We start from the raw sequence: 24,920 nt of genomic DNA on the forward strand, positions 1-24,920 counted from the left end.
AGTCCCATCTCTCTGCGGGGCGCGAAAGCAAGGTCCTAGAAGAGAGAAACGGTTAAAGAAAAAGGTGAGAGGAGCTGTACATCACACGAGGCCCCGAAGGACTCGGGTTAACGGGATGAAGCCGTCAGTATCCTCGGGGACGAAGCGGTCCCAGACGAATTCCTGAGTCACCGTCGAGAGAAAGCGTTCTGAGCCGCCATATTGAAGCTGGGCAAACCGAAGCAAGAAAGGATGCCATGTTGGATCTTTGCCAGCCTTGGTGCTGAGGGGTATAGGCTGGAGAGAGAGCCCATATATACATTATGGGCAAATGATGCCAGGCTGGTTGCCATGTCATTAACGGGCCCTGCTTTCCACTAGTTCTGTGGAAGAGGTTATTATGGGGGAGGGACGTTAGGTCGCTTGCATTAGTATACTGTGGTCCTGAGTGTGCGTGTGCATTTTCCCCATATTTCTTGGGGAAATGTTTCCGAGCAAGCTGAAGCTTTTTTTTCACCATCTTTCTTATGGGCACCGTGCCGTCGCCATTGCTCCACTGTGATCCGGCGAAGCCCCCGTGGCCGCCATGTTGGTCTCGGGCGGCCGAGATAAGGGAGGCGGAGTGTGAAAAGTGGAGGCGGGCCAACCATGCGGAAGTGACGCAAGGCACCGCCATGTCTTTTGAGGGCGGCGACGGTGCCGGGCCGGCCATGCTGGCTACGGGCACGTGAGTGGAGGCGGCGTTGTGAACCGCGGTGTGGGGAGAATTTGGCCGTCCGGAGGAGAGGGGTGCTGGGAGGGCGAGCCGCTCGCGGGAGGAGTATAGCCAGCGTAGGTCAGAGGGCAGAAATCGCCCAGTGACCCTACGCTGAGCGCTGGAAAGGTGTCGCCCGCGGGAACCGTCGTGTCTGACCCGAGGCAACGCTTAGACAGCCTTATTCTCCGGTCTCTAGACCCACTAGGATCTTTACTTTAGCCGTGGACCATGTCCACAGGGTCGGGGGGTTACTTGGTGGGGCTTCGGGGCGCCCCTCACCCGTCCAAAGGCGGGACTTCCGGTCCTGGCCCCCACCTGGGCGGGCTTTCCTGTTTTCTTCCTAGAGAAGTGGGTCTTTCCCTGGATCCCCTGGCGAAGTGGGGACTCTGAGCGGTAGAGAAGGACCCCAGACATTCACCTGCCCCCGGCCACTGGGTGCATCCTCGAGTTCCTCCCACCTTGGGGCGGGGGAGGGGTTTACTTCCAGTTTGACAGGTGGTTGGAGGGGACTTCGCTAGCATCCCTCATTCCTTGGGGGGCTTTTCCTCTTTCCTCATCTCTTTCTGGAGTCACTTTCCTCACTTCATTTCCTCACCTCATCCTAAAAGGCCAATCACCTTACCTGTCCCTTCCTCCTCCTGTGGAGGACAGGTCTTAACTCCTTCTCTCCCTAATCTTAAACACCTCCATTTGGGGGGAGGGGGGATCTTCCATCTCTAAGCTCCTTGGAGATACAGAACTTCCTCCGGAAGCTGAAGGAGTGGGAGACCCTCCTGTGAGGTACTTGGCTTGGCTACTCTCCTGTTAGTCCTGGCAACTCTCCTGTTGGGTAACCGACGCCAGAGAGCTCCCAAGCCTTGGCAGAGAGGTCTGCGTGAATCACCCTTCTCCTCTTTGAGGTGTGTGGGACCCTCATGACCCACTCACTCCCACTTCAGCTATTCTAAGCTATAGGAGTTTGATCTACTCTTAGAGATGTTGTCTAAGAAAGGAGTTCAATCTTGGTGTCCCAAGGGAGTGAGAGCCCCCTGGCCTAGCACTACAAGGCTTTGTGACATTGGACTAGTCATTTCCCTGCCCTGAGCCTCAGTTTCCTCCATCAGATGGGGCTGACCCAAGGAGTGGCTGTGAGACCCTGTGCAGCTCCCAGTTCTGTTGGCTTTTGGAGTCAGGCAGACAGCAGTCTCACCCACTTCTGCCCTTTCTAGCTGTGTGCCTTCTGGTCAGTGCCTTAAGCTCTCTGAGCCTCACTTTTCCTATCTGGACTAGGAGATCATAAATCTTTCCCCATAAGGTAGGCAGGATGGCATTTGGGATTAAGAGCAGGTTGCCAGATCCAGGTCCCAGCTGTCCATCTCTCTAGCTAAATGACCCCGGGCAGGATACTGAATCTCCCCAGGCCTCCATTTGCAACTGTGAAGTGGGGTGATCATAGCTCCTCCCTCATAGGGGTGGTGGGAGGGTGGAATGAGATTGTTGATGACACACTCGGGTCCCTGCCTAGCCTGTGGGAGATGTGGTGTAAACCTGCTTCAGGGTCTGTCAGGACTGGTACTGGTTGTGCCTCACTGCAGGGCTTTGTACTCGGTGAGCTTCAACTGTCTCATATGTAAGGTAACAGCTCCCACCTTTGTGGGTCAGGTAGGAGGGGAGATGACAGGTGCCGAGCCCCTGCACAGAGTAGGTGCTTAGGAAACACTGGCTTCTATGATCTTGAGTCACAAAGGGCCTGTGAATTGAAATCAAACTTCTATGACCCTAGAGGACTAGATCACAGCCCTGCTTGAATTCCTGCAGTGACGGGGAGCTTGCTGCCTCTCTGCGGAGGCTCCTCAGCGGCCCAGCAGGCCTAGCTCAACCACTGGTTTACAGGGAGAAGACAGGCACAGAGAAGGCCATTCAGTGGTGCAAAGTCACACAGCAGGCAGGGCAGGAAGCCAGGCCCCTTGTCCCTTGTCCCTGTCACCTTGTAAGGAGATGCATCCAAGCAGATTGTCTGCTTAGGGCTGACCTGTCCTGGGGCCACAGATCACTGACCTCGGGTTGCTCATATTCTGATGGAGGAGGCAGCCAGAGGTACAGCTGTCACAAGCTCGTGTGACATGAGCTATAGTGGAGGTAGCCCAGGGCATTGTGGGTCTAGGGAAGGCATCTGATCCATCCTGCGGGTCAGGGAAGACTTCCAGAGGACCTGCCGGAACAGTCTTGTAGGAAGTGTGAGAGCTTTGTGGGCAGAGGACAGCTGGCACCCCATTTTCTGCTCAACTCCCGCTCTCTGAGACCTACCATGTGCTGGGCAAGGCTGGTGTCTCAGAGATGAATTTGACGCCCACACTGGCTGGGGAAATGGATGTGGATCCAGGCAGTGCTCCCCAGAGGGATATGTGCTAGAACGGGGGTCACTCAGACATTGTGGGAGCTCACAGGTGGGGAGGGCCCAACCTGAGCTCCGGGTGAGTGCAGGAGTGACAAGTACATGGAGGACAAGTGGTCCAGGTAGAGGGGGTCCACCTTGACTGAAGGAGCGTGTAAGGATATGAGGCCGGGGGCAGGCCCTCCAGCGCCCTGCTAAGGGGCTGTGACCTTGTCCTGGGGATGCGGGGGAGGAGCAGAGGCAGCTCCAGGGGTAGAAGGACCCGCTGGGGGGCTGTGTGCCAGCTGGACTGGAGGCTGGGGCAATGGTCCAGGGCAGCACCGTCCATCAGAAATATGATCTGAGCCACCTGTGTAATTTCAAATCTTGTATGAGCCACATTAAAAAAAGTGGAAAGAAAACAGATGAAATTCACTTTCACCCTATATTTTATTTAGTCAGCATAAATAAATGTGATCATTTCAACATTTAATCAACTTCAGATTGCTCATGAGATATCTTACATCCTACCTTTTTGTGCTAAGTCTTGCAAACCCCGTGTGGATTTCACACTTGTGGCACCTCTGACTTTGGATCAGTTACATCTCAAGTGCTCCCTAGTCACGTGTAGCTGATGGCTTCCATGTTGGACAGGGCAGGGCCAAGAGGAGAGAACTGGGCTGCGGGGATGAGGGATGGGGCTGGGGGAAGATGCGGAGCTCAGCTGGGATCAGGTGGAGAGGAGAGGTGGGGGTGGAGTCCAGGGACTGGGGGACACACGGGGCTGGGTGTGGACGGCGAAGTCAGCGAAGCCTCAGCCTACTGTGTCGTGCTCTGCCCCGCAGGGCGCGGATGGCGTCGGGGCGCCCCGAGGAGCTGTGGGAGGCCGTGGTGGGGGCTGCCGAGCGCTTCCGGGCCCGGACGGGCACGGAGCTGGTGCTGCTGACGGCTGCGCCCCCCCCGCCCCCCCGTCCGGGCCCCTGCGCCTATGCAGCCCACGGTCGAGGGGCCCTGGCCGAGGCTGCCCGCCGCTGCCTCCACGACATCGCCCTGGCCCACCGGGCAGCCGCCGCTGCCCGGCCCCCCATGCCCCCACCAGCACCACAGCCGCCCAGCCCTGCACGGAGCCCACCTCGGCCTACCCTGGCCAGGGAGGAAGATGAGGAGGATGAGGACGAGCCAACGGAGACAGAGACCTCTGGGGAGCGGCTGGGTGTCAGCGATAATGGAGGTGAGAAGGACAGGGGCAGGGGCCGGGGGGGGTTCCTGGTAAGTTGCCTCCTCAGTGGGTTTTTCTGGAGGGGTACAGCTGGCCTGTCTCTGAGCCCTAATGTTCATGGAAGCTGCAGGCTTGCCTGTGACTCACTCTGTGACCTTGAGCAAGTCATTTCTCTTCTCTGAGCTTCAGTTTCCTTCCATCATGTCTGAGAGCCAGCTCTGTGCTGGGAGACGCTGGGCACAGAGAAAGCCAACTTGGGGTCTTTTCTCTAGGGACTCTGGGTCTGGCCAAGGAATTGGAGTCCTGACATGAAGCAGTGCCCTGTGGAGGCCATGGCGGGGGAGGGAGCCTCCTGAGCCAGGAGCACGAGTAGAACAGAATTGTTTCCAAATCTGGGGTGCCTAATGCCTGTGAGAGCAAAGACAGGAGTTAAAGAGGAGTCAGGGGTACAAGCAACAGCTGAAGAAGCAACTGGCTGCATTGGGGGAAACGTGGAGGTTGGATGCTTCCCAGAGACTGCGCTGTAACATTAGGGCTTTGAAGAGTGAGTAGGAGTTCTCCGGCAATGGGTGGGTGGGGGACTCAATAAGTAGTTACTCATTTGTTACTGTTACTATCAACGGCTGACTTCCTCACTGTTGCTGGAGAAACCCTCATAGGGTTAAGGGCACAGACTCTGGAGCCAGGTGGCCTGGGTTCAAATCCTGGTGACACCACTTACTAGATTTGGGACTAAGCGCAAGTGAGTTAATCTCTCTGTGCCTCCAGGTCCCCGTTTGTCAAACAGGGATCATAATCATCTCATATTTCTCTCAGCCTGTATTTTGAGTCGGTTCATCTCAAACAGATCTTACAGATTTCATGTTCGTCCAGCCAGTTGCTTTCACCTGGGGATGTACCAGATAGAGAGAAACTGGATTTATTTCTGCCGAAGGCCAGTCAGATAACCAGGGGAAAGGTGTTCATGGCAGAGGGAATAATTATTCCAGAAGCCCCGAGGCTTGCAAGGGCCTGGCCAGTGCAGGGAACAGAGAGGCGGTGGCAGTGGCCGGACTCTAGAGCACATGGAGTCCAGCGGGACTCAACTGGTCCGGGCCTCTAATGCCATCCACAGGACTCTTTGTGATGGATGAGGATACCACGCTCCAGGACCTGCCCCCCTTCTGCGAGTCAGACCCTGAGAGCACGGATGGTGAGTGTCACAGGCTGTCCCCATCCCTGGAGAGGGGGGTGGGGAGCTGGGAGGAAGGCAGCTGAAGACAGAGGCTGAAGTCCACCTTCTCTCCCAGATGGCAGCCTGAGCGAGGAGACCCCCGCTGGGCCCCCAGCCTACTTAGTGCCCCCAGCCTCAGCCCTGCCCACACAGCAGTACGCCAAGTCCCTGCCCGTGTCCGTGCCCGTCTGGGCCTTCAAGGAGAAGAGGACAGAAGCTCGGTCATCTGATGAGGAGAATGGGCCGGTGAGGGGCAAATGGGAGGTGGGGAGGAGGGTGTCAGGAAGGGCTCAGAGCTCTCTCCTCCAGGAAGCCCTCGGACGTGGATGCCATGTTTCTCAGGATTGATCCTCCCCTCCTACTCATAAGGCTGGCTCTTGGGCTAGAGTGCTGCAGTTTTAACTATCACAGCCTTGTAATGTGCCCCAGTGCCTTGTAGAGAAAGCAGCCTCTAATTTCCAGGAACAGTACCGTTTATAGAATACGTGGTCTGCGCAGGGCACATGTATTTTAGTATCCCCTCCAGATTGGGAAACTGAGGCTCAGAGGGGTCAGATCACCTTCCACCCTCACCCCACATATTCCTGGCCCCTCCTGGAATTTGTGCCACCTCCCTTGTCCTCTGTTCCTCCCTCCCACACTGTCCTACACATGGAGTTCCTGGGCTGGCCTGGGTGGGTCCTTATCTCCCATCACTAAAGCTCCCTGAAGCAGAGGGGAAACTGAGGCACTGAGAATACACATGACTTCCTGAAACTCAGCCCGTAAGGGGCAGCGCTGGGATTGGAACCTAGCTTACTTCTGGAAAAGAGCTATGGACTTGCAGGGAGGAGGCCTTGCATCCCATGTTTCCCCCTCCCTATGACACCTCACAGTGTCCTCATTTATAGACTAACAGGGTCCATCAGCTGCTGCTGTCCTTGTTTATCACTGGTGGAAACACAGTTAATTAACTGAACCTTTGAGGCCTGAGTGCTGGGTCCTGAGCTGGCCTCTGAGAGGACCCGGGTCCAGCTTCTGTTCGTGGCCTCTCCCATTCCACTGGGCGTTAGGCCCAGCTCAGGGTGACAGGGGCCTTAAGGGAGGTAGTGCTAGGTGCTGGGGCTGCAGGCAGAATGACAGGTCCCCTCCTCAGTGGAGACTGACAGTGAGAGGGCTCCTTTCTCTACAGCGCTGGTGACGTGGTCGTTCACCCTTCTTTAGCAATCACTGTGCTGATTATCTCAGAGCCTGTTATCAGCCCCGTTTTTCCGAGGGGAGACTGAAACCTAAGGAGGTAAAATCCCTGTTGACAGCTAGTGGGTGGCAGAAGCCTGATTAGAACCTGACTGAATCCCGAACCCGGATCCTTAGACGTGAGACCCTCTGGGTGCACACAGCCGTGATGGTCAGCAGACAGGCAGCACTTCCACTATGTGGAAGGACGGCGGTGAGACAGGCCTTTGTGTGTGCACATAGGAGGCGGAGAATGGGGGGGAGGAGAGGGGCAGGAAGGCTCTTTGAGGAGGTGGTGTTTTGAGTTGGGTGGCAGAGCCCTAAATGGAGCAGGACAGGGTGAAGGGCCTTCCTGGCCGTAAGCATCGCAGGGGCAAAAGTGCTAGGAGAGGACCTGGAGCCCAGGGTGTAGGCTCTGACCCCGGCCGTATCGCCGTTCCCGCAGCCCTCCTCGCCGGACCTGGACCGTATCGCGGCGAGCATGCGCGCGCTGGTGTTGCGGGAGGCCGAGGACACTCAGGTCTTCGGGGACCTGCCGCGGCCACGGCTCAACACCAGCGACTTCCAGAAGCTGAAGCGGAAATACTGAGGTCCAGGGAGCTTCCCGGCCCGGCGTCCGCCCCACCCCCACACTACACCCTGCCCCGCCCCCGGGGCCCGCCAATCCGAGTCAGATCCGGGACCGGCCTCCCGGGCCACCAGGATTGACCAGTCCCTGCCAACCCCCGCCGCCTTTCCAGCCCACGACCGCTCCCGCGCGGATGAGCGATGCCTGTGCAGTTTCCCGATTGGGTCTGTTTTCTCTCTGCCCAGCGACAGATTCTTTCTATTAAGGGATTGTCTCGCTCCCCGATCGGGACGTGGCTAGTTGGCCGACTTCGTCGTTTTCTGCCTAGCAACAAGGGCTTTGCTCGCACGGCATTGGCTCCATTCCTGAAAGAGCACAGTCAAGCTCCAGGATTGGGTAGTGGCCCTCGACTTCAGCACGGTGAATGGGCAGCTCCTTCACTTGATTGGCTCGAAAACTGTAAAGGGCTTGACCAATCTCCCGAGAGAGCCATCACCCTTCCTGAGTTCCCCCACCTGATTGGCTCCACTTCTGGGGGCGTGGCCAACCCTCTTCCTGTGCCCAGGATTGGCCTGTGGCCTTAAATTTACGTTCTTTACACTACTGGGGCTGGGGTCGTCTTTTGCCGAAGTCCTGACAATTGTCCCTCTGGCCCCCTCAGGGATGGCCCGATCCTGTTCCTGCGTCTGACACCCTCTCATTGGTTCCATCCCACAACAGCCTGCCAATCAAACCCGTCCTTGCATCCAGGACGTTACCAGCTCCCGCCCCTCTCCCCCCACCCCCACAGGTGCCTTAAAGGGCCCTCGTCCACCCAAGGTGGGGGGCAGGGGGCCTCACTCTCCGGCCCTGGTGTGGGGGAGAGAGTGGGGGGTCGGGATCGGGAGTTGGGAGGGACGCTCTGAGATTAAAGAGTTTTACCTCTGACAAATGAGTCTGAGGTGTGTTGTGGGTATTCATTTAACATTTTCTGAAGCCAAATTAGCAGCGTCTCATTGCTTCTCAGTGCAACGCTGGGAATTGGACTCGTCCCCATTTTACGGACAAGAAAAGAGAGGTTCATGGGGTGGGAGGAAGGATTCCATTCCTTCCTCGTATGATCGTGGAGTCCCAATCTTCAGGGCTTTGAGTGTTGGGATCGGAATAGTTTAATGAGTCAGTCTCCTGAGCCCACATAGTGCCCAGGAAAGCCAGGAACCTCCAGCTGAGGCCGAGAGTTTTCTGACTAACCTAAGACAACTGGAGGTTAGAGAACAAATGGCTCCTTGTCCGAAGATGTAAACGCGGAATCCCCATGTCCCATCAGACCACCACCAATGGAATGCTAACAACAGACAAAACTTAGGGCAAACTATCACCTAGACACTTTTATAAGTTATTTACATGTACTAACTCATTTAATCCTCCTAGTAACCCCACAAAGTGGAAACGATTATCCCCACACTGTAGATGAGAAAACTGCAGCATCCAGGGTAGGGTTGCTGTCGGGGCGGGGTTTCTTCGACTGACAATAATCGTAAGGAGAATCTCCTCCCGCTAAAACTGTCTCCGGCAAAGAGAATGAAAATTAGAGTTCAACGTGGAAAGAGGAAAAAATGTGTGAACAGGGAATCTACCCCCCCTACTGGCCTGCGTCTCATACTGCATCAGGAGAGATGAAGGTCAGAACAGCGGAGGGACCTTAGGAGCACCGTGTCTGGGAAGGGGCGGGGCTTATAGCCGGGCGGGGCTTATAGCCAGGCGGAGCCAATGCCCCGCCCACTTTGGTAGGACGAGCCATTTCCGTCCGCGGAGAAACGGAGGTAGCAGCCGGCCGAGTTGCGAGCAGAGCGTCTCCGGCAGGCCCTCCCTGGTCGGAAGCGGCGAGTGAGCCAAGCGGCGGGCAAGGGTGAGCGTGGGGCCGAAGCGAGTGCGCGAGAGTTTCTCGGCCTTTGCCGTGGGAAGTTGGAGTCCGGGGTCCCGGAGGGAAGGAGTGGGGCGTCGTCGCCTGGGAAACGGCGCGAGCCCCAGGCCGACGAGTGGGTGGGATTTCCGGAGCCTTTAGCTGATGAAGGGAATTCCTGGTGTAGAGGGCGAGAGGAGGCGGGACTTCCTTTAGCAACTGAGGGCTGCCACTCAAACCTATTTACCTACTTTCCTTTAGGCCGGCTCCCAGGATGGCCAGGGTGGAGGCCCAGGGCCGCCTGTGGCTGGAGAGCCCCCCTGGAGGAGCGCCTCCCATCTTCCTGCCCTTGGGTGGGCAAGCCCTGGTGCTGGGCCGAGGACCCTTGACGCAGGTTACCGACCGGAAGTGCTCCAGAAACCAAGGTGGGCAGGGAGGAGCCTGAGCTGGAGGGGGTGTGGTCCGCTTCAGGAGCGGGAACACAGTCAATGGGAAAGGTAGTCCAGGAATTGCGTGGTGCAACCAGTCCTGAAGTTGGTAGGTGGCATGTGGGAGCACAGGAAGAAAAAGGTTGTGCCTGACCTGGAACTAGCCAGATACCTTGGGCGGGAGCGGATGGAGTCAATCCCGAGACACTTTGTCACTGGGCAGAGGATACTCACAGGCCACCGGGAAGGCTTGAATCAGGCCACGACCCTTGTCAAGGAGAGAGCCGATCCTATGGAGAAAAGTGCATATTGCTAAGCAGAGATGGGTGGTAGAGGGCCAAGCCCAGAACCTGCATCTTGCCAAGGTCTGCGTTGTCAAGGAGAAGCCAATTCTATACGGAAAAATACCTGCCCTGCCCCTAGGCGAGGACCAGTGACACAGGCAGTCGTTAAGGCCTTTATCTGGGTACCGCATGTCAAGGAGTGAGCCAATTCTACTTAGAAATAAACTGATTCCTCCTGCCGGATGGGTGCTGTAGCCCCATACTGTGGTCTGAAGCTGGCCATGCTCCCCAGTAAGGAGGGAAGCAGTCACACAAGGATTCAAATCCTGACTCCACCCCCTCAATCCTCAGTGGAGCTGGTCGCTGACCCTGAGACTCGGACGGTGGCAGTGAAACAGGTACCAGTTCGTTAGCAAGGGGCCTGGGGGTGGAGTGGGGGTGGGGGGTGTGGAGAATCGCTACCCAGTGGGGAACAGGCCCAATTGGGAAAATCTGATTCTGGGAGGGGAACAGGTGTGCCTGTTTCAATGGGGTAAACATCCATACCTATTTAAATTGGGTAAGACTGGATGCCTATAACCTTCCCAGAGCCCTGATTGGTGGTAGAAGGTGAGGAGGCGGGACTTAGTGGTCTGATTGGCTGGTGGAGAAAGGCGAGTCTTTTTCCGGGTTATTTGATTGGAGGAGGTTGCCGCTGGGGGTGGAGCCAGTTCCAGTCCTCCCTCTCTCTCTACAGCTGGGAGTTAACCCCTCAACTGCCGGGACTCAGGAGCTGAGAACAGGGTTGGAGGGTTCTCTGGGGGTGGGGGACACGCTGTATTTGGTCAATGGCCTCCACCCGCTGACCCTGCGCTGGGAAGAGGCTCACACGCCAGAATCCCAGCCAGACACTCCACCAGGCACCCCTCCTGTGGCCCCGGAGGAGGAGGAGGAGGATGAACAGCAGAAAAAGCGGATAAGGAAGTCATCCCCTGGCTGGGAGAGCTTCCAGAAGCTGCTAGTGTTCACGGCACCTGGTGTGAAGCCCCGGGGCAAGGTGAGGCCCAAGCTGAGCACTGAGGGAGCACAGCCCCTTATATGCAGTTAACACCCAAACAAAACTTAGCTCCTGTTCGGATTTTCATGGCTCTTAGCCGTCCGAGGTGAAAAAGGCCAGGGGAAGAGGCTGGGTCGGATATGAAACCCATTTTAAAGATTGGAATACTGAGGGGCTCCGGAGGAATAGGAGATAGTAGAGTGAAGATTTCACTCTCTGAACTCAGTGTCTGAGATACATCTTTGCTGTGCCTTGTCCTTACATAGGATGCGTAGGCCCGCTGTGACTCAGTTTCTTCATCTGTAAGGGGTGGGTGGTAATAGTCCCCAGCTTGCAGGGTTGATGTGAACCAGCCTGTGAGTGAGGGGGATCAGAGGTGTTACAGTGCCGTTCTTCCTCTTTTCTGGGTAACGCCAGGTGGCCGGTTTTGATCTGGATGGGACCCTCATCACCACACGTTCTGGGAAGGTCTTTCCCACTGGCCCCAGTGACTGGAGGTGATAAGAGACAGGAGGAGGGGGTGGGTGAGGTGCACTCCGGGCCCCACGTCACGTTGCTCTTCCACGCCCGCCCTAGGATCTTGTACCGAGAGATTCCACAGAAGCTCCGGGAACTGGCCGCCGAGGGTTACAAGGTGTGTGTGCGCGTGCGCGCACGGTGGCGGGTTCACAGGGCAGGTCCGGGCCTGATGAGGAGGGCACCGGCTGACACCTGTCCGCTTCCCAGCTGGTGATCTTCACCAACCAGATGGGCATTGGACGCGGGAAGCTGCCAGCGGAGGAGTTCAAGGCCAAGGTGGAGGCTGTGGTGGAGAAGCTGGGGGTCCCCTTTCAGGTATGGCTGTAAGGGAGGCTGAAGGGCTATGTGGAGGGACAGAGACTCTGAGACGGGGGCGGTGGCGGGGGAACCTGGTAGGTGAGGGGGGCAGGCACAGGGACCCAGAGAGAGGGGAACAGAGACAGTGAGATGGGACAGAGGAGGGAACAGAGACCCAGGGAGAAGGTATGACATGGTGAGCCAGTTGGAGAGGTGGGGGGAACAGAGACCCTGGGTGAGTGGGGTGTGGGCCCCAGGTGGGGTTATGCTGACAAACCCATTGTAAGTGGCAAGTTCCAGGGCACCGGGCGCTCTCCTTGGATTGGTGAGGGTCGGGGTAGCATCATCCTTGGGACCCATGTGCCCTTGAAGGACTCTGGGTGCTGGAGGAGGAGCCAAGGATGGTGTCTAACCTCTGCCCCACCCACAGGTCTTGGTGGCCACGCACGCAGGCTTGTACCGGAAGCCGGTGATCGGCATGTGGGACCACCTGCAGGGGCAGGTGAGCTTCGGACTCCCAGTGGCTCTCCTCCCTCTGCGGCCCCTTGCTCTCTGCCCTGCCTCCCCACTCTGGGTCTCTGGTGCATGACCTTCCTCTCATCCCCCACCCTAGCCTGGCCTTCTCAGTTCCTTTGCTATCGTGTCCTAGTGTTGATATGTGAGGCCGGTGCTCACAAACTGTGAAAAACAGTGGTGGAGAGAGAAGTCGCTCATGGATCCATTCATTCGTTTGGGTGTGCGTTTGTTCTGAAGTTCAACAGCTTCTTGAGCTGAAAATATTAGTGAACAAGACAAACCTGCCTGCTGCCAGATCAGGGAAGGTGCAGACTATAAATGCATTGACAGATATGTGGAATAGCAGAGTGAGGATAAGGCAGGGTGTTGCTTTATCTACGGAGCTCAGCGAAATCCTCTCTGACGTGCCCTTGAGTAAAGATATAAAGCTGCTGAGGGAGGGAGCCATGTGTGTATCTGAGGGAAGAGTGGTCCAGGTAGGAGTAACGCCAAGTGCAAGGGTCCTGAGGTGGGACCGAGCCTGGTGTGCTCATGGGCAGTGAGGAGACCCGTGTGGCTGTACCTGAGCGGGTGAGGGGGAAAGTGAGGGGTATGAGGTCAGAGAGCAGGGGTCAGGCTCTCAGGCTTCGTGGGCCACAGCGAGGTGGCCACCGAGAGGATTGGGAGGAGAGCGTCCGGAGCCGCGGTAAGTGGGAAATTGCGCCCTCTGGCGGCCGTTTGGGGAACAGACGGGCGAAAGTGGAAGCCGGGAGACCCGAAAGGAGTGACCGAATATTCTAGAGACGTGCTGGTGGCCAGGATCGAGTTGGTGGTGCCGGCAAAAGGGGTGAGAAGTGGCCGGAGGGCGGGGCCGACAGGATTCACTGATGGATTGGGTGTGGAGCATGAGAGGTTAGAGAAAGGCCTCATGTGGGGCACAGAACAAGCTGAGCATTAGTGCCCTGGGGGGACAGATGTGTGAATAGGTTCTTTACTGCCTGTTGTCTATCACCTGTCCCTCCCCAGGCCAACCAGGGCGTGCCCATCTCCATCGGGGACAGCGTCTTTGTGGGAGGTAAGGGCCTGGGGGTGGGGAAATGTGTGGGTCCGCAGGGCTGATGCAGGTAGGCTGGGGACCCCTGTCCCCAAGGTTCCTGGTGGAGACGGGTTTGTATCCTCCATGTGTTCCAGATGCAGCTGGACGCCCAGCCAACTGGGCCCCTGGGCGCAAGAAGAAAGACTTCTCTTGCGCTGACCGCCTGGTGAGGCCCGCTCTACCCTGTCCCTGCCCACCCCACCCCCCAGCCCAGCCACTACCCAGTCTGATGTGTGCCCTTGCCCCCAGTTTGCCCTCAACCTGGGCCTGCCCTTCGCCACGCCAGAGGAGTTCTTTCTGAAATGGCCCATGGCCCGCTTCGAGCTCCCAGCCTTTGACCCGGTGAGGCCCGAGGGGCGGGCTGGGGGCAGAGTGGGGGACATGCAGGGATGGGGAGGGCGTCTCGCTCATCGTTTCTGCCCCTCCCAGAGGACCGTCTCCTGCTCTGGGCCTCTCTGCCTCCCTGAGTCCAGCTCCCTCTTAAGCTCAGACCCCGAGGTGGTTGTCGCCGTGGGATTTCCTGGGGGTGAGACTCCTGCCCCTCAAAAGCCCCAGCTCTGCTCCGACTTCTCAGGCCCCCACTAATGCTGCACCCTTCACAGCTGGGAAGTCCACCTTCATCCAGGAGCATCTCGTGTCGGCCGGATACGTCCACGTGAACAGGGTAGGACCTCATCCACAGCCCTTCCACCCCCACCCCCAAGAGCTGTCCTCTAGGTCTCTGCTCCCCGCAAATCTGTCCTTCTCTTCCCGGCTCTGCCCCCTGCCCCCAGGTCCTCTCTCCAGGTCCCTGCCCCCCTCTCCCTGCCTTTCCCCCCTACCCTGGATCCCTAATCCTCTGTCTCTGGGTCTTCCTCTCTGGTTCTCTGTCCCCCTGGGTCTCCTGGCCCCCATCCCTGGCCTCTTTCTGGGTCCCCCAGGACACTCTGGGCTCGTGGCAGCGCTGCGTGACCACGTGCGAGGTGGCCCTGAAGCAAAGGAAACGGGTCGTGATTGACAACACGAACCCGGACATCCAGAGCCGAGCCAGGTACCGGGGTCCCAGGGGCAGCCTCTGTAGGGTGGGCCCCGGGCCCTTTGCCAGCCTCCCCATTTCCCCGGCCCCCACAGGTACATCAAGTGTGCCCAAGACGCAGGCGTTCCCTGCCGCTGCTTCCTCTTCAGCACCACCCTGGAGCAGGCACGCCACAACAACCGGGTGAGCCGGCCTCCGCCTCCCCAGCACCCCCCAACATCCCGCCACGCCCCCCGCCCCCCCCCCCCCCCCCCCCCCCGGGCCTGGCCAGCCTAACCTCCGCCCCCCGCAGTTCCGGGACATGACGGACTCCTCTCACGTCCCCGTGACCGACATCGTCATTTACGGCTACAGGTAGGCGCCACGGGCCGGGAGGGCCGCCAGGTTGAGCCTGTACGTTGGGCCTCATCTCCACCCCCCACCCTCTGCCGCCAGGAAGCAGCTCGAGGCCCCCACACTGGCCGAAGGCTTCTCTGCCGTCCTGGAGATCCCGTTCCGGATCCACGTGGCGCCGCAGCTCGAGCGGCTGTACCGCCAGTTCTCAGAGGGCTGAGCCAACGCCCACCCCCACCTGCTCCCCACCCCACAATAAATGCTGTTTTTCTTCATGTTTGACCAGCATTTTGCTCCCAGCCGGGCTGGGAGCACAGACCCACCGGCCTGGTCTCCCAGGAAGGCACTGCTGGCAACTTTGCCTCAAACTAAACCCTCAGCCCACCTTGGGGACAAGTGCCTCTCGTGGACGGGGGTTTTGGCTTCTCCAGCCTGCGGCTGCTGGCGCTCCAGATGGGCGCCAGGGCATCCTGGCTGGCAGGGCCCGAGTGGAGTTCGCTGCACGCAGCTGCCAGCTGCAGAGCAAGCCCAGAGTCTTAGCAAGACTGACCCGAGGCCAAGAGTTGGCGCTCCGGTTCCGTGAGAAATGAGGTGCTCTGCGTGCTGGACTTGAACCCCAGGGCTATGGCCTGGACCTGCAGCCGCGAGGGGCGCCTGAGAGCCCGGCCAGGCCTGCCGCATGCCACCAGTGCCAGAGGACTGGAACCGGCCTGGCATTGCCTTGTGTTTGCTTCCAGCTAAGTGAGGCTTGTGGAACCCACAGGGCAAGGAGGGCAGCCTGGCAACGCTGGGAGTCGGGGGCTGGACCCCAGGAGCAGCCGGCCAGCTGTGGAAAGACTCTGGAAGACACGGCCCAGCAAGCACCTTGCAGACCTGGCAGCTCTGTGAACTGCAGCTTCCCCTCCTGGCTCAGGTGACAGTGATCTCAGAGGTGACCCCTCTCCTGCGAATGGTAGAAATGCACACTCCCAGGCCTCAGCCCTGTCCACACTCGGGGGTGGGCCCAGCCATCAGTCCCTGGGGACGGCACTCGGGTCTGAGGACAGCTGCTGTTGGGAGGGGCCTGGCCTCTCCAGAGCCAGAGTGTCTGGACAGAGCACAGTGGCCAAAGGGCTTTTAAAAGGTTTTATTGGGGAAACGTACAAGGGTGGGGACTGTCCTTGGAGATATCTCAGGACGCTGTCCTCCATCTCACTGGGCAGTTGCAGTCCCCACAGGCCTCTGCTCAGAAGCATCTGACCTGGGGGCAGGGGGCATAGTGGGAGGGACTGGACAGGTGAGGCTCCAGGGCCCCGGGCACGAGAAGAGCCTCTCCCTGCCCTCCCTGCCCCTGACTGGAAACCCCTGCTCCTGTCGCCGCCTGGTGGGGAGCGGGGCTGGAGTTTCCCAGGAGGCCTGGGACCACGGGGGATGCGCGTGCCTCTCTCTGCTCTGGTCTTCTCAAGGCCAGGGTCACACTACTTCCCGAACCCCAGGCAGTTCCCAGGGTCCATCCTGTCCTTGGCCCAGCTTCCACTCACCAGTCTCGGCGGGGCCTCGTCTGTGGCTCCTGGAGAGGCCCAGCCCGGCGGGGTGGCCCCTACCCGCCCATCTGTGCAGGAGGAAGCCAGGGAGGAGTCAGCGGGGGGTGGGGCTGGGGGGGGGGGGACCGAGGCCCTGGCAGCGGCGCTCACCCCACGCTGCTGCTGCTCCTGCTCCAGGTTCCGCTGCAGGACCTGCTGCTGGTTGGCGATGACGCGCCGGATGCCGTTGACGAAGTTGCCCTGGTCGTGGGGGATGAGGCCGATGAAGATCTTCTTCTCGGAGGAGTACAGGAGCATCAGCACACGCACCTCGCACGAAGCCTTGTAGGAAAAGTGCACGCAGCCCGCCTGGCGGTGCAGCATGGTGTCACGGGCGGGCCCTCGGCGCAGACGCTCCTCCCCATTGGGACACGGGCGCAAACCGCACGGGTCAGCGCCCGGCAGGCGGCACCACGGAGCACGCCGGGCCTTCCCAGCCGCCGTCCTCAGCCCTGTCAACACTCCCACAGGACACCAGAGGTGCCCGCGCAAGGACCGGCGGGCTCTACAGCTGAGCCCAGGAGGCTGCCCGACGAGCTCCAGCGAGACTGTGGCCCCCACGCCGGCCAGCCAGCACCCAGGATGCCCACGGGGCCAGCCACGGCCGTGACCGCGACCACGCAGGAGGGCCGCGGCGGGGGAGAAACGCCAGGGGCCAATCTGGCCCCAGGAGGCCGGGCACCAGGGCTCCGTCCACTCTGCGACCCCCGGCCCAGCCGAGGGCGGGGAGGCTGGGCGGCGCTGATCCACGGCAATGCCGCCGTCACCGCAGCTTGGGACGTGGCTCAGCGTCACAGCGACTGCAGTGCCGACAGGCACCAATCGCTCCCTGACGCCTTTCACAGGATCCTCTCTCTAGGGCCCAGGGGTCACCGTCCCCATCTTACAGGGGAGCAAACCCAGGCTGAGAGCTCGAGGACTCACAGGCCCCCAGAGCCAGAAGGGGTTACGCCTGCCCTCGGGCCTGTGTGCCACTGCAGGGGACAGTGGTGACAGGCATCGAGGAGGAAGCCTTTCACAGCACCCCCGGGCCAACAGCCTGAGGGAAGCCCGAGTGCGCTGAGGGAGCGCCGGCCGTGGTCCTCGAGGCCTTCATTTCCCTGAGGGAGTCCTGCTTTTAAATTCTTCAGTAACCAGCCCCTCAAATGTACAGTGGCACAGCCACGACGCCTTCGGCTGACCTAGAAACGTTACGCTAATTCGAGGACAGCTATGACCTGGTACAGCAAACACCCACAAAGCGGACACAGACAGCTGAGGCTTCAGAAGCACGAGGGCCAAGCTCCTCACTTCACAGATGGAGAGACCGAGGCCCGCAGAGAGGGAAGAACTGGCCAACGCCCACCAGCAGGTGAGCACCGGGGGCTTTCAGAGCTCGCTCCGGCTGGAGGCAGACATATGCCCTGCCGTGCCTGGTGAGGGCCTTTGGGAGCCTCAGGTTTTCCACCCTGTCCCCGGGGAAAGGAGCAAGAGGAAGGCAGGCGGCAGGTAAGAACCTGGGAGCAGAGTCGACGCATGGGGTGACGTCAGCCTCCTCAGCTAAGTAAACCCAGACAGAGCAGGGGAGGACAGCCCCGGGGGCCCGAACCAGACTTGGTCCAAGTTCCCACCCAGCACTTGCCGGCACAGCCTCTGAGCCTCAGTTTCCCCATCTGTAAAATGGGGTCGGGATGGCCCAGAGCCCCAGGGGAGCCAATGTCCAGGCACAGAGCCAACACACCTTCCCCATGGCTACCATCACGCCCGGCCGGTTTTGGGGAATCGTCCGCTCTTAAACACCGAGCGGCTCTGGCTCTGTCTGTCCCAGCATCAGCCCAGCCCCGGGCCCCGCCAGCCCACTCACAAAGCCGTTGTCCATGATGCGGCACAGGCTCTTCAGCGTCTCCAGGTCCTTGGTGAAGTGGAACTGCACCAGGCGGGAGTTCCGGAAGAGCGGCACCAGGGTGGTCTGCAGGGAGGCCCCAAGGTGGCTGGGCCAGGCGCCAGGGCCCCGCCGCCCCTCATGCCCACACGTCAGCAGGCCCCGCCCCGCCTACCGCCACTTGCTGGACAGGCAGCCTCCCCCAGGGCCCCAAGGTCGAGGCAAGCCGAGTGCCCCCTTCCCCACTCACCAGCAGCTGCTGCGGGATGAGCTGCATGTACAGCTTCCGTGGCCACTGCTCGGTCCTCCTGCAGGGATGCGGGGACGAGGGTCAGGAGGCCAGGCCTCACCGAGATGCCGCCCCCGCCCCCTGCCCGGCACTCACAGGATCTCCCCTTGGTTCACGTAGATGTGCGACGGCAGCCACCTCTTAGACCGACTGTTAGGCTCAGGCCTGGGCTTTTGGGGGGTAAGAAGAGGGGAGCCGTCAGGAGTGGGAGGATGCCCTGGTCCTGAGGTCACCCAGGCCCGCCCAGGACTCACCTCCTGCCACTCCATGACTCCACTCCATGCCAGGAACTTGTTGTTGACCATCTGGACGGGGCCCGCGACGCCACCAGGTCCCACTGCCTGGGGAGGAGACAGGTGGGCTGGTGCCCCAAGAGTTCCCCAGAGAACGCTGCCCAGACCCCTCCACGCCCCCAGTCCGTCAGTCCCAAGCTTATCTACCTGCTGCCCCCAGGGCCCAGCCTGGCCCGGCCTGGCCTCCAGTCTGCCCACAGGCCCAGAGGATTCCCCAGAGCGGGCCCTGCCCCTCACAGCACCCCCCCATGCCCTGGGCCAAGCCCCCGCCATCAGCCTGGGGGACATGGCTCACAGGGTCTGCCTCTAAGAACTGGGCGGCTGTGTAACTTGCCGCACAAACGGGGACACTTTTGGGTGAAGGGGTCACTGAACAGCTGGTAAGGCGCGAGCCAGGATTTGAGGTCACCCTCCTGCCACGAGTGTGCCCGCCTGCCCATCCACCTCCCTGCTCCCCATGGGCACCCCTCCTGCCGGGAACCACCCTGTCAGACCCCTCGACCCCTCACCCTTCAAAGCCTCAGACACGTGTGGCGGCCGGGCCCAAGGGCACACCTGTTTGCGGGTGGTGATGACCTGCCGGATGGCGTTGACGAAGCCGCTCTGGTCGTAGGGGATGAGGCCCATGAAGATCTTCTTCTTGGACGAGTACAGGAGCATCAGCACACGCACCTCGCAGGGGGAGATGTGGGGGAAGAGCATGCAGCCCGCCTGGGGGAGGGGGCCGTCATCACGGGACAGAAAGACCCTAAATGACTGGTGTGTAGCCAGAATGTGTCGTTCCGGGAGCCTGTGAACGTGCACCCTGGTGTCCCTCCCCACCGTGACTCTGGGGTCAGGGCCGGGGCCCCATGTGCCGGGTGAGGGTCCTGAGAGGGCTCCACCTGCCGCCCACATGCCCCGAGGTCATCCCTGTCCTGTGGCGTCTGCTGCTGGGCCCCGCTGACGGAGGCCACCAGGCCCGGGGGTTAAGAGCACAAACGCAGGACCAGACTGCCTGGGAGTAACCCTGGCTCTGCTACCTCCTAGCTGTGTGACCTAAGGCAGGTCACCTCTGGACCTCAGTTTCCCCCCGTGTAAAACAGCCCAACAACGGCGCACAGAGTAAGTGCCACATAAACGCTCATTACGCAAGATGCTACTGCCTCCTTGGTGGGACTGCGGGAGAGCCTGAGCCTCACAGACGTCCCCACCCGGGGTGTCTAGACAGCGGGGCATGCGCGTTCTCAGCCCCAGGGTCCGCTGGCTCAGGGACCCCACCCCTGGCCTTCCTGGACCCACATGCGGTCGGCCCTCCCGGAGCATAACCGGACAGGCCATGGAGGGCGCATGCTGACGTCCACCTTCCCTGCAGCCTGTGAACCCCAGGCTCCAAGCAAACGGTGCTGAATGAAGGGGTGACCGGGCAGGCAAGAGACCCCACACCAGTCACAACCCAGAAAAAAAGGGGATCGCCCAGGCATCGAAGGGCAGCACACAGCGCCCCCCGGAGGCAGCAGCCAGGAGCTGGAGAGTGGTCTGTCCCAAAGGGGACCAGGAAAGGGAGAGGACCCCACAGCTGAGTCCTCCAGGCAGACGACCTACTCCCACCTCAACCCAACCCTTTCCCAGTACCTGCCATCCCACAGCTGGAGCCCTGGGGGGGTGGGGGCAGCAGCTGAAGCCTGGGCCCAGACACGTGGGTGCTGTGGCCCAGACCTGAGAGGCTTGCAGGGACCACGCCCACCGCGTCCTGTGTCTGAATCCCCAACTCTAACAATCTCCCCAGCTTGCATTTACTAGCACTCACAACGCCCTCAAATCACCGCCTCAAGTGCTTTACTCACTCCTCCCTAGTGGCCCCAGGACCGCAGATGAGGAAACTGAGTCCCAGCAGACCATCTCCACTGCTGGCTCCCTCTTTCCTCCTGGCCACCCCAAAATGCCAAGTCCCTGCCATGTGCTATGGCCCCAACAAGCTCCTGGGTCCCAGAAGGGCTGGCCCAGGCCCCTCCCTTCGCTCCCGTGCCCGGGGGTGGCTCCAGCTTGGCCGGGTGGCTGGCTGGGCTCCTCTGCTCTCCAGGGACAGGGATGCCCCCAGGAGAGGTCACCCGGACCCTGCCACCTGCCTTGGGTTGTCCCAGCAGAGCTCTGCCTCCCGCCGTACCTGGTCACCACGGTGCTTCCAAGGGGCCCTTCTCGCCCTGTCCCCGCCCCCCGCCCGCCCCCACACCCCCGCCCCACTCACAAAGCCATTGCCCATGACGCGGCAGAGGCCCTTGAGAGAGTCGCAGTCTCTGTTGGTGAAGTGGAACTGCGCCAGCTGGGAGTTGCGGAACAGGGGGCCCAGGGTGGTCTGGGGGCGACAAGGGGACAGCTGGGTCAGGGCCAGGCGGGTGCTCTGGGGCCAGGGTGGGCAGCAGAGGGCGGGGCCTCACCAGCAGCTGCTGCGGGATGAGCTGCATGATCAGCTTCTGCGGCCACTGGTCGGTCTCCCTGCGGGAGGAAGAGGGTCAGGGCGGCGCCCCTGCCGCCCGCCCGCCCGCCCCTGCCCACCACTCACAGGTTCTCGCCCTGGTTCACGTAGGCCTGGCAGGGGAGGGCCCGCTTCAGCTTCGCCGTGGAGTCCGAGTAGGGCCTGCGCTTCTGTGGTGGGAGCGGAGGGGTCACTGGACACAGCCCGGGTGCCCAGGCCTGCCCCCACCTGCAGGGGCATAAGGGACCCCGGGGCCAGCCCCCAGCCCCCCGCAGACTCACAAGGGGACCTGACGCGGACGCTCACCTCCTGCCACTCGAGGACGCCGCTCCAGGCCAGCAGCTTGTTGCTGAGCCGGTGCTCACCCACAGCCAGGCCCCCGAGGGCGAGCCCGGGCGAGGAGGGCCCGATGGGACCCAGGGCCCCGAAGACCCGAGCACCTTGCTGTGGCAGAGGGGGTAGGGAAACTGAGTCTGAGGGGCCCGCTAGGGGAGCTGTCCCCCACATACCCCAGAAGGGACATCCCAACATTGAGACCCCGATCCCCAGCTGCGAAACCCCCAGGGCCATCTCCAACCCCTTTCTCCCAGGGTTGAGACCCTGAGTGGCTGACCCCCCGTGTCCTTTTCCTGCTGCCACCCCAGGACGCTTCCCCGCCCCAAGGCTACTTGTCACCTCAACACTGGCCCATGCAGGGTCCCTGAAAGCTACCAGTTGCTTCCCCTTCCAGCATTTGCTCCAGCTGTGCTCTCATCCTAGTGGGCCATCCCCCCCCCCCCCGCTACCTTCCTCAGGAGATGCTCCCCACTCATCCTCCCAGTGCTGATCAATTTTTGATTCCTCTATTGAGATAACTCAGAAGCAGCTCTCTGGGGGTCCAGAGCCTCCCTGAAGCTCCCCCCACGACGCACAAGCCAGCCTGGGCTGTGTCTGTCTGTCTGGCACACTGGTTTGCCCCAACCCATCCAAGCTCAAAACCCTTCCAAAGCTCCCCCAGGCCCTCAAGAGAAAATCCAGGGACTCCCCTGGTGGTCCCGTGGTAAAGAATCTGCCTTCCAATGCAGGGGACGCGGGTTCGACCCCTGGTCGGCGAACTAAGATCCAACATGCTGCGGGGCAACTAAACCTGCGTGCCACACCTGCTGCGCACACGTGCCTCCAACTACAGAGCCCACGCGCTCTGGAGCCCGTGCACAACTAGAGAAGCCCGCGTGCCGCAACAAAATACCCCGCGTGCTGTGACTGAGACCCGATGCAGCCGTAAAAATAAATAAGTAATTTAATTAAATTTTTAAAAAAATAAAAAAAGGAGAGAGAAAATCCAGACTCTCCTCTCTGGCTCCCACCAACCTCCCCAACCAGTTGCCCGCCTCCCCTAGCGCAGCCCAGGCTGCAGCCACATCAGGCTGACCACGGGGAGGCGGGAAGGAACCAGAACTCTCCAGGGAGGTGCGGACGCATTTACAACAGGGAGCCTGACAACACCTGGAAGGGTCTCTCAAACACAACGTCTTGAGAGCATCTGCAAAACACCAGAAGTTCCAGCAATAAAGCCAAGGAAAGCTACACAATTTACTCACAAGGCACTCTCCAGTTATCTTTTTTTTAAACCCAAAACATCTCAAAGCAAACAAGGGAAGGCTTTGAAACAGTCTGACAGCAGGAAACCGGTGAAAACTTTCCTAATAGGTGCCTCCAGGCAGCAGGAAAAAAATGGTTGTTACTTTTCATTTCATTACTCATCAGTATTTTCCAAATTTCCTATAAAGCACACAGGTGTCTTCTGCCCCAGAATAACAACAGGCAGGAAAAACTGTATTTTGTAGGGGCTTAAAAAGCAAAATAAAAACCTGAGCAAGCATACTCTCCACCTGGGCAGGAGATTCTGGGATTCAGGCAACCATAAGAGATCAGGAAGAAAAGCAGAGAGCATCCTGGTGTAAGAACATGGTCGGAGCGTCTTAGACGGAGAAAGACTGTTGTAGCCCTGGGTGTGTAGGTTACCACAGCCAGAGCCCATAACGTCTGAGAAAACCAGTTAAATCACACACCTGGAGGAGACTTTGAGATCCAGGTGAACTCACTTTAGGGCCCAGTTAATGTGTGCACCAGGGACACCTGATTAAACTCTGCTTGTGTCTGGAGACCAGTCTACGTTTTACCCTGAGTGTAAAAACCAGCGATGCTTAAGCTCAGGTCTCCCCGAAAGCAGGATGCGTGTCAAGGTGGAGGACCACGTTTAAGGGCTAGACCTACGTGCAATCCTAAAGGAAATCTCACATCTGGGCAGGTGTGTGTAAAATGCCTCCCACACCTGTTCTGTTGCTCACTGCATAGGAAGCCTATTTAGTACCTGGAAGAAGAATGAAAGCTTTAAGATGTACGTTTAAGGACCCAGGAGGCGCTTCTGAACAAGCAGACATGAACGCTAAGGAACGGAGAAGGCAATGGAGTGAAGGATGATGTTTAAGCTTAGGGAGGTGTTCCGAGTCCGGGTACCTGAATATAAGATCCGAGAAAACCTGTTTAAGGCTAGTGTGGAGCTGCCACAGCTCCCCGATACACACAATGTTGGGGCAGGATATTTAAGAAGGAAGCTTGAGCGCCAGGTTAGGATAAAACGCGCATCTGGGCAAGCGTATCACGGCTTGGCTGTGCGTGAAACGTCGGGATATGTAGATTTAAGCTCCAGAAAAACCTTAAGAGTTTTGACAAGTATGTGCATCTTTTAGGTCTCGGGAAGCATGCGTAACTTCGCGTACCTGCAAAGCTGGATGTTTATGTTTAAGATCTGGACTTACTTGGCCTACTGCCATCAGTAAGGGTATCCAACATCTGGGCGAGCGTGCAAATAAACCCTGGGCGCACAAGCCACGGGCGCCGTACAGACGCGTGCGGGCCCGGGGAGAACGCCCCCGGGGGCAACACCTGGGCGCGCCAGTGCGAGACGCGGGGCCCTCTCGCCGCCGTCCCCCCAGCCCCCTCCCCCATTTCCAGATTTCCTGCCCGGAAAGCGAGCAACTTTCCAATTGGAAAAACAACAACGTACGTCGGCCGTCCGTCCGCCCCCCACCCCGCGTTTAAATCGGGTCGCGGAGTCAGCAGTAATTTGAGCCCTTCCCGCCCCCGTACCCCACCCCCGCCACCCCATCCCGAATGCGAAACAAAGGGGAGAGCCCGGCGAGTACCACCCAGGGGGGGTTCACGGGGAAGCCGGCCCCAGGCGGGACCACCCTTCGGGTCACCGGAGATACCCCCGAGGGGGGAGACCGCGGACAAAGACGCCAGTCCGGGAAAGGGGCCGGCGGGGGCGGGGCTGTGGAAAGCTCTGGAAAAAGGGCGGGGGGCTCACCATGGGAGGGGCCGAGCGAGCCCGGATCCGCGGCGGCTGCGGGCCCCGGGGGCTGGCCGGCCAGGAGCGCGAGCGGGCGGCGCGCACCGTGAGGTGCCGCAGGGGGCGGCCGCGACCCCCGAGGGGGCCCCCAGCGCCGGAGCGGTGTGGGGCACGGCGCGGACGGACCATGGCTGGTGCAGGCCGAGCGAGCTGGGGGTTCCACCGACTGAGAGGCGCGGGCGCGCGGCTTAGGGGGAGACAGGCTGGGCTGTACCAAGCGTGGGGGACGCACCGCCGGAGACGGTCGCCGTGGCCAAACCACTGCGGCGAGCAGGGGAGTGCGGCGCGTACCAATAGCGTCCGCAAGGGGGCGTGGCCGGGGTGTACCAAAATAGGGCTGGGGGAGCCCCGGGAAAAGGGTGTGTGGGGCGGGGAAT

The 24,920-nt window shown here is 60.1% G+C and overlaps 3 protein-coding genes across 3 annotated transcripts; 2 read left to right on the forward strand and 1 right to left on the reverse strand.

Annotated features, from left to right (window-relative positions):
• Positions 1 to 653: 653 nt before the first annotated feature.
• Positions 654 to 8,231, forward strand: AKT1S1 (AKT1 substrate 1). The gene is made up of 5 exons (XM_065899272.1): positions 654 to 706; positions 3,935 to 4,320; positions 5,423 to 5,500; positions 5,598 to 5,767; positions 7,182 to 8,231. The coding sequence occupies exons 1-5, from the start codon at positions 654 to 656 to the stop codon at positions 7,323 to 7,325; spliced, it is 831 nt and encodes a 276-aa protein (XP_065755344.1). The 3' UTR covers positions 7,326 to 8,231.
• An 839-nt stretch (positions 8,232 to 9,070) lies between these two features.
• Positions 9,071 to 14,966, forward strand: PNKP (polynucleotide kinase 3'-phosphatase). Its single transcript, XM_065898856.1, has 17 exons — positions 9,071 to 9,166; positions 9,448 to 9,611; positions 10,250 to 10,296; positions 10,635 to 10,934; positions 11,352 to 11,431; positions 11,511 to 11,568; positions 11,661 to 11,768; positions 12,181 to 12,252; positions 13,272 to 13,320; positions 13,437 to 13,507; positions 13,591 to 13,683; positions 13,771 to 13,867; positions 13,944 to 14,005; positions 14,262 to 14,371; positions 14,452 to 14,539; positions 14,649 to 14,710; positions 14,792 to 14,966. The coding sequence occupies exons 2-17, from the start codon at positions 9,461 to 9,463 to the stop codon at positions 14,907 to 14,909; spliced, it is 1,566 nt and encodes a 521-aa protein (XP_065754928.1). The 5' UTR covers positions 9,071 to 9,166; positions 9,448 to 9,460; the 3' UTR covers positions 14,910 to 14,966.
• A 1,241-nt stretch (positions 14,967 to 16,207) lies between these two features.
• PTOV1 (PTOV1 extended AT-hook containing adaptor protein) lies at positions 16,208 to 24,672 on the reverse strand. The gene is made up of 12 exons (XM_065899049.1): positions 24,502 to 24,672; positions 21,456 to 21,593; positions 21,237 to 21,319; positions 21,112 to 21,169; positions 20,922 to 21,029; positions 19,250 to 19,405; positions 18,656 to 18,742; positions 18,498 to 18,571; positions 18,363 to 18,420; positions 18,095 to 18,199; positions 16,363 to 16,560; positions 16,208 to 16,280 (listed from the first exon to the last, which is right to left on the reverse strand). The coding sequence occupies exons 1-12, from the start codon at positions 24,670 to 24,672 to the stop codon at positions 16,269 to 16,271; spliced, it is 1,248 nt and encodes a 415-aa protein (XP_065755121.1). The 3' UTR covers positions 16,208 to 16,268.
• Positions 24,673 to 24,920: the final 248 nt, after the last annotated feature.

Source organism: Phocoena phocoena, chromosome 20, assembly GCF_963924675.1.
Source record: "Phocoena phocoena chromosome 20, mPhoPho1.1, whole genome shotgun sequence".
In the NCBI taxonomy this organism is placed as follows: domain Eukaryota; kingdom Metazoa; phylum Chordata; class Mammalia; order Artiodactyla; family Phocoenidae; genus Phocoena; species Phocoena phocoena.

Bases quoted from the DNA above. Each gene is read 5' to 3' on its own strand.
- PNKP (XM_065898856.1), top strand. From the start codon at position 9,461: ATGGCCAGGGTGGAGGCCCAGGGCCGCCTGTGGCTGGAGAGCCCCCCT. The intron at 9,612-10,249 runs GTGGGCAGGGAG...CTCAATCCTCAG, and splicing joins GAAGTGCTCCAGAAACCAAG to TGGAGCTGGTCGCTGACCCT. The intron at 13,868-13,943 runs GTGAGACTCCTG...CACCCTTCACAG, and splicing joins CGCCGTGGGATTTCCTGGGG to CTGGGAAGTCCACCTTCATC.
- PTOV1 (XM_065899049.1), bottom strand. From the start codon at position 24,672: ATGGTCCGTCCGCGCCGTGCCCCACACCGCTCCGGCGCTGGGGGCCCC. The intron at 18,743-19,249 runs GTGTGCCCTTGG...TCTCCTCCCCAG, and splicing joins TCATCACCACCCGCAAACAG to GCAGTGGGACCTGGTGGCGT. The intron at 18,200-18,362 runs GTGAGTGGGGAA...GCCTCCCTGCAG, and splicing joins TCATCCCGCAGCAGCTGCTG to ACCACCCTGGTGCCGCTCTT.
- AKT1S1 (XM_065899272.1), top strand. From the start codon at position 654: ATGTCTTTTGAGGGCGGCGACGGTGCCGGGCCGGCCATGCTGGCTACG. The intron at 4,321-5,422 runs GTGAGAAGGACA...TGCCATCCACAG, and splicing joins GGGTGTCAGCGATAATGGAG to GACTCTTTGTGATGGATGAG. The intron at 5,768-7,181 runs GTGAGGGGCAAA...CCGTTCCCGCAG, and splicing joins CTGATGAGGAGAATGGGCCG to CCCTCCTCGCCGGACCTGGA.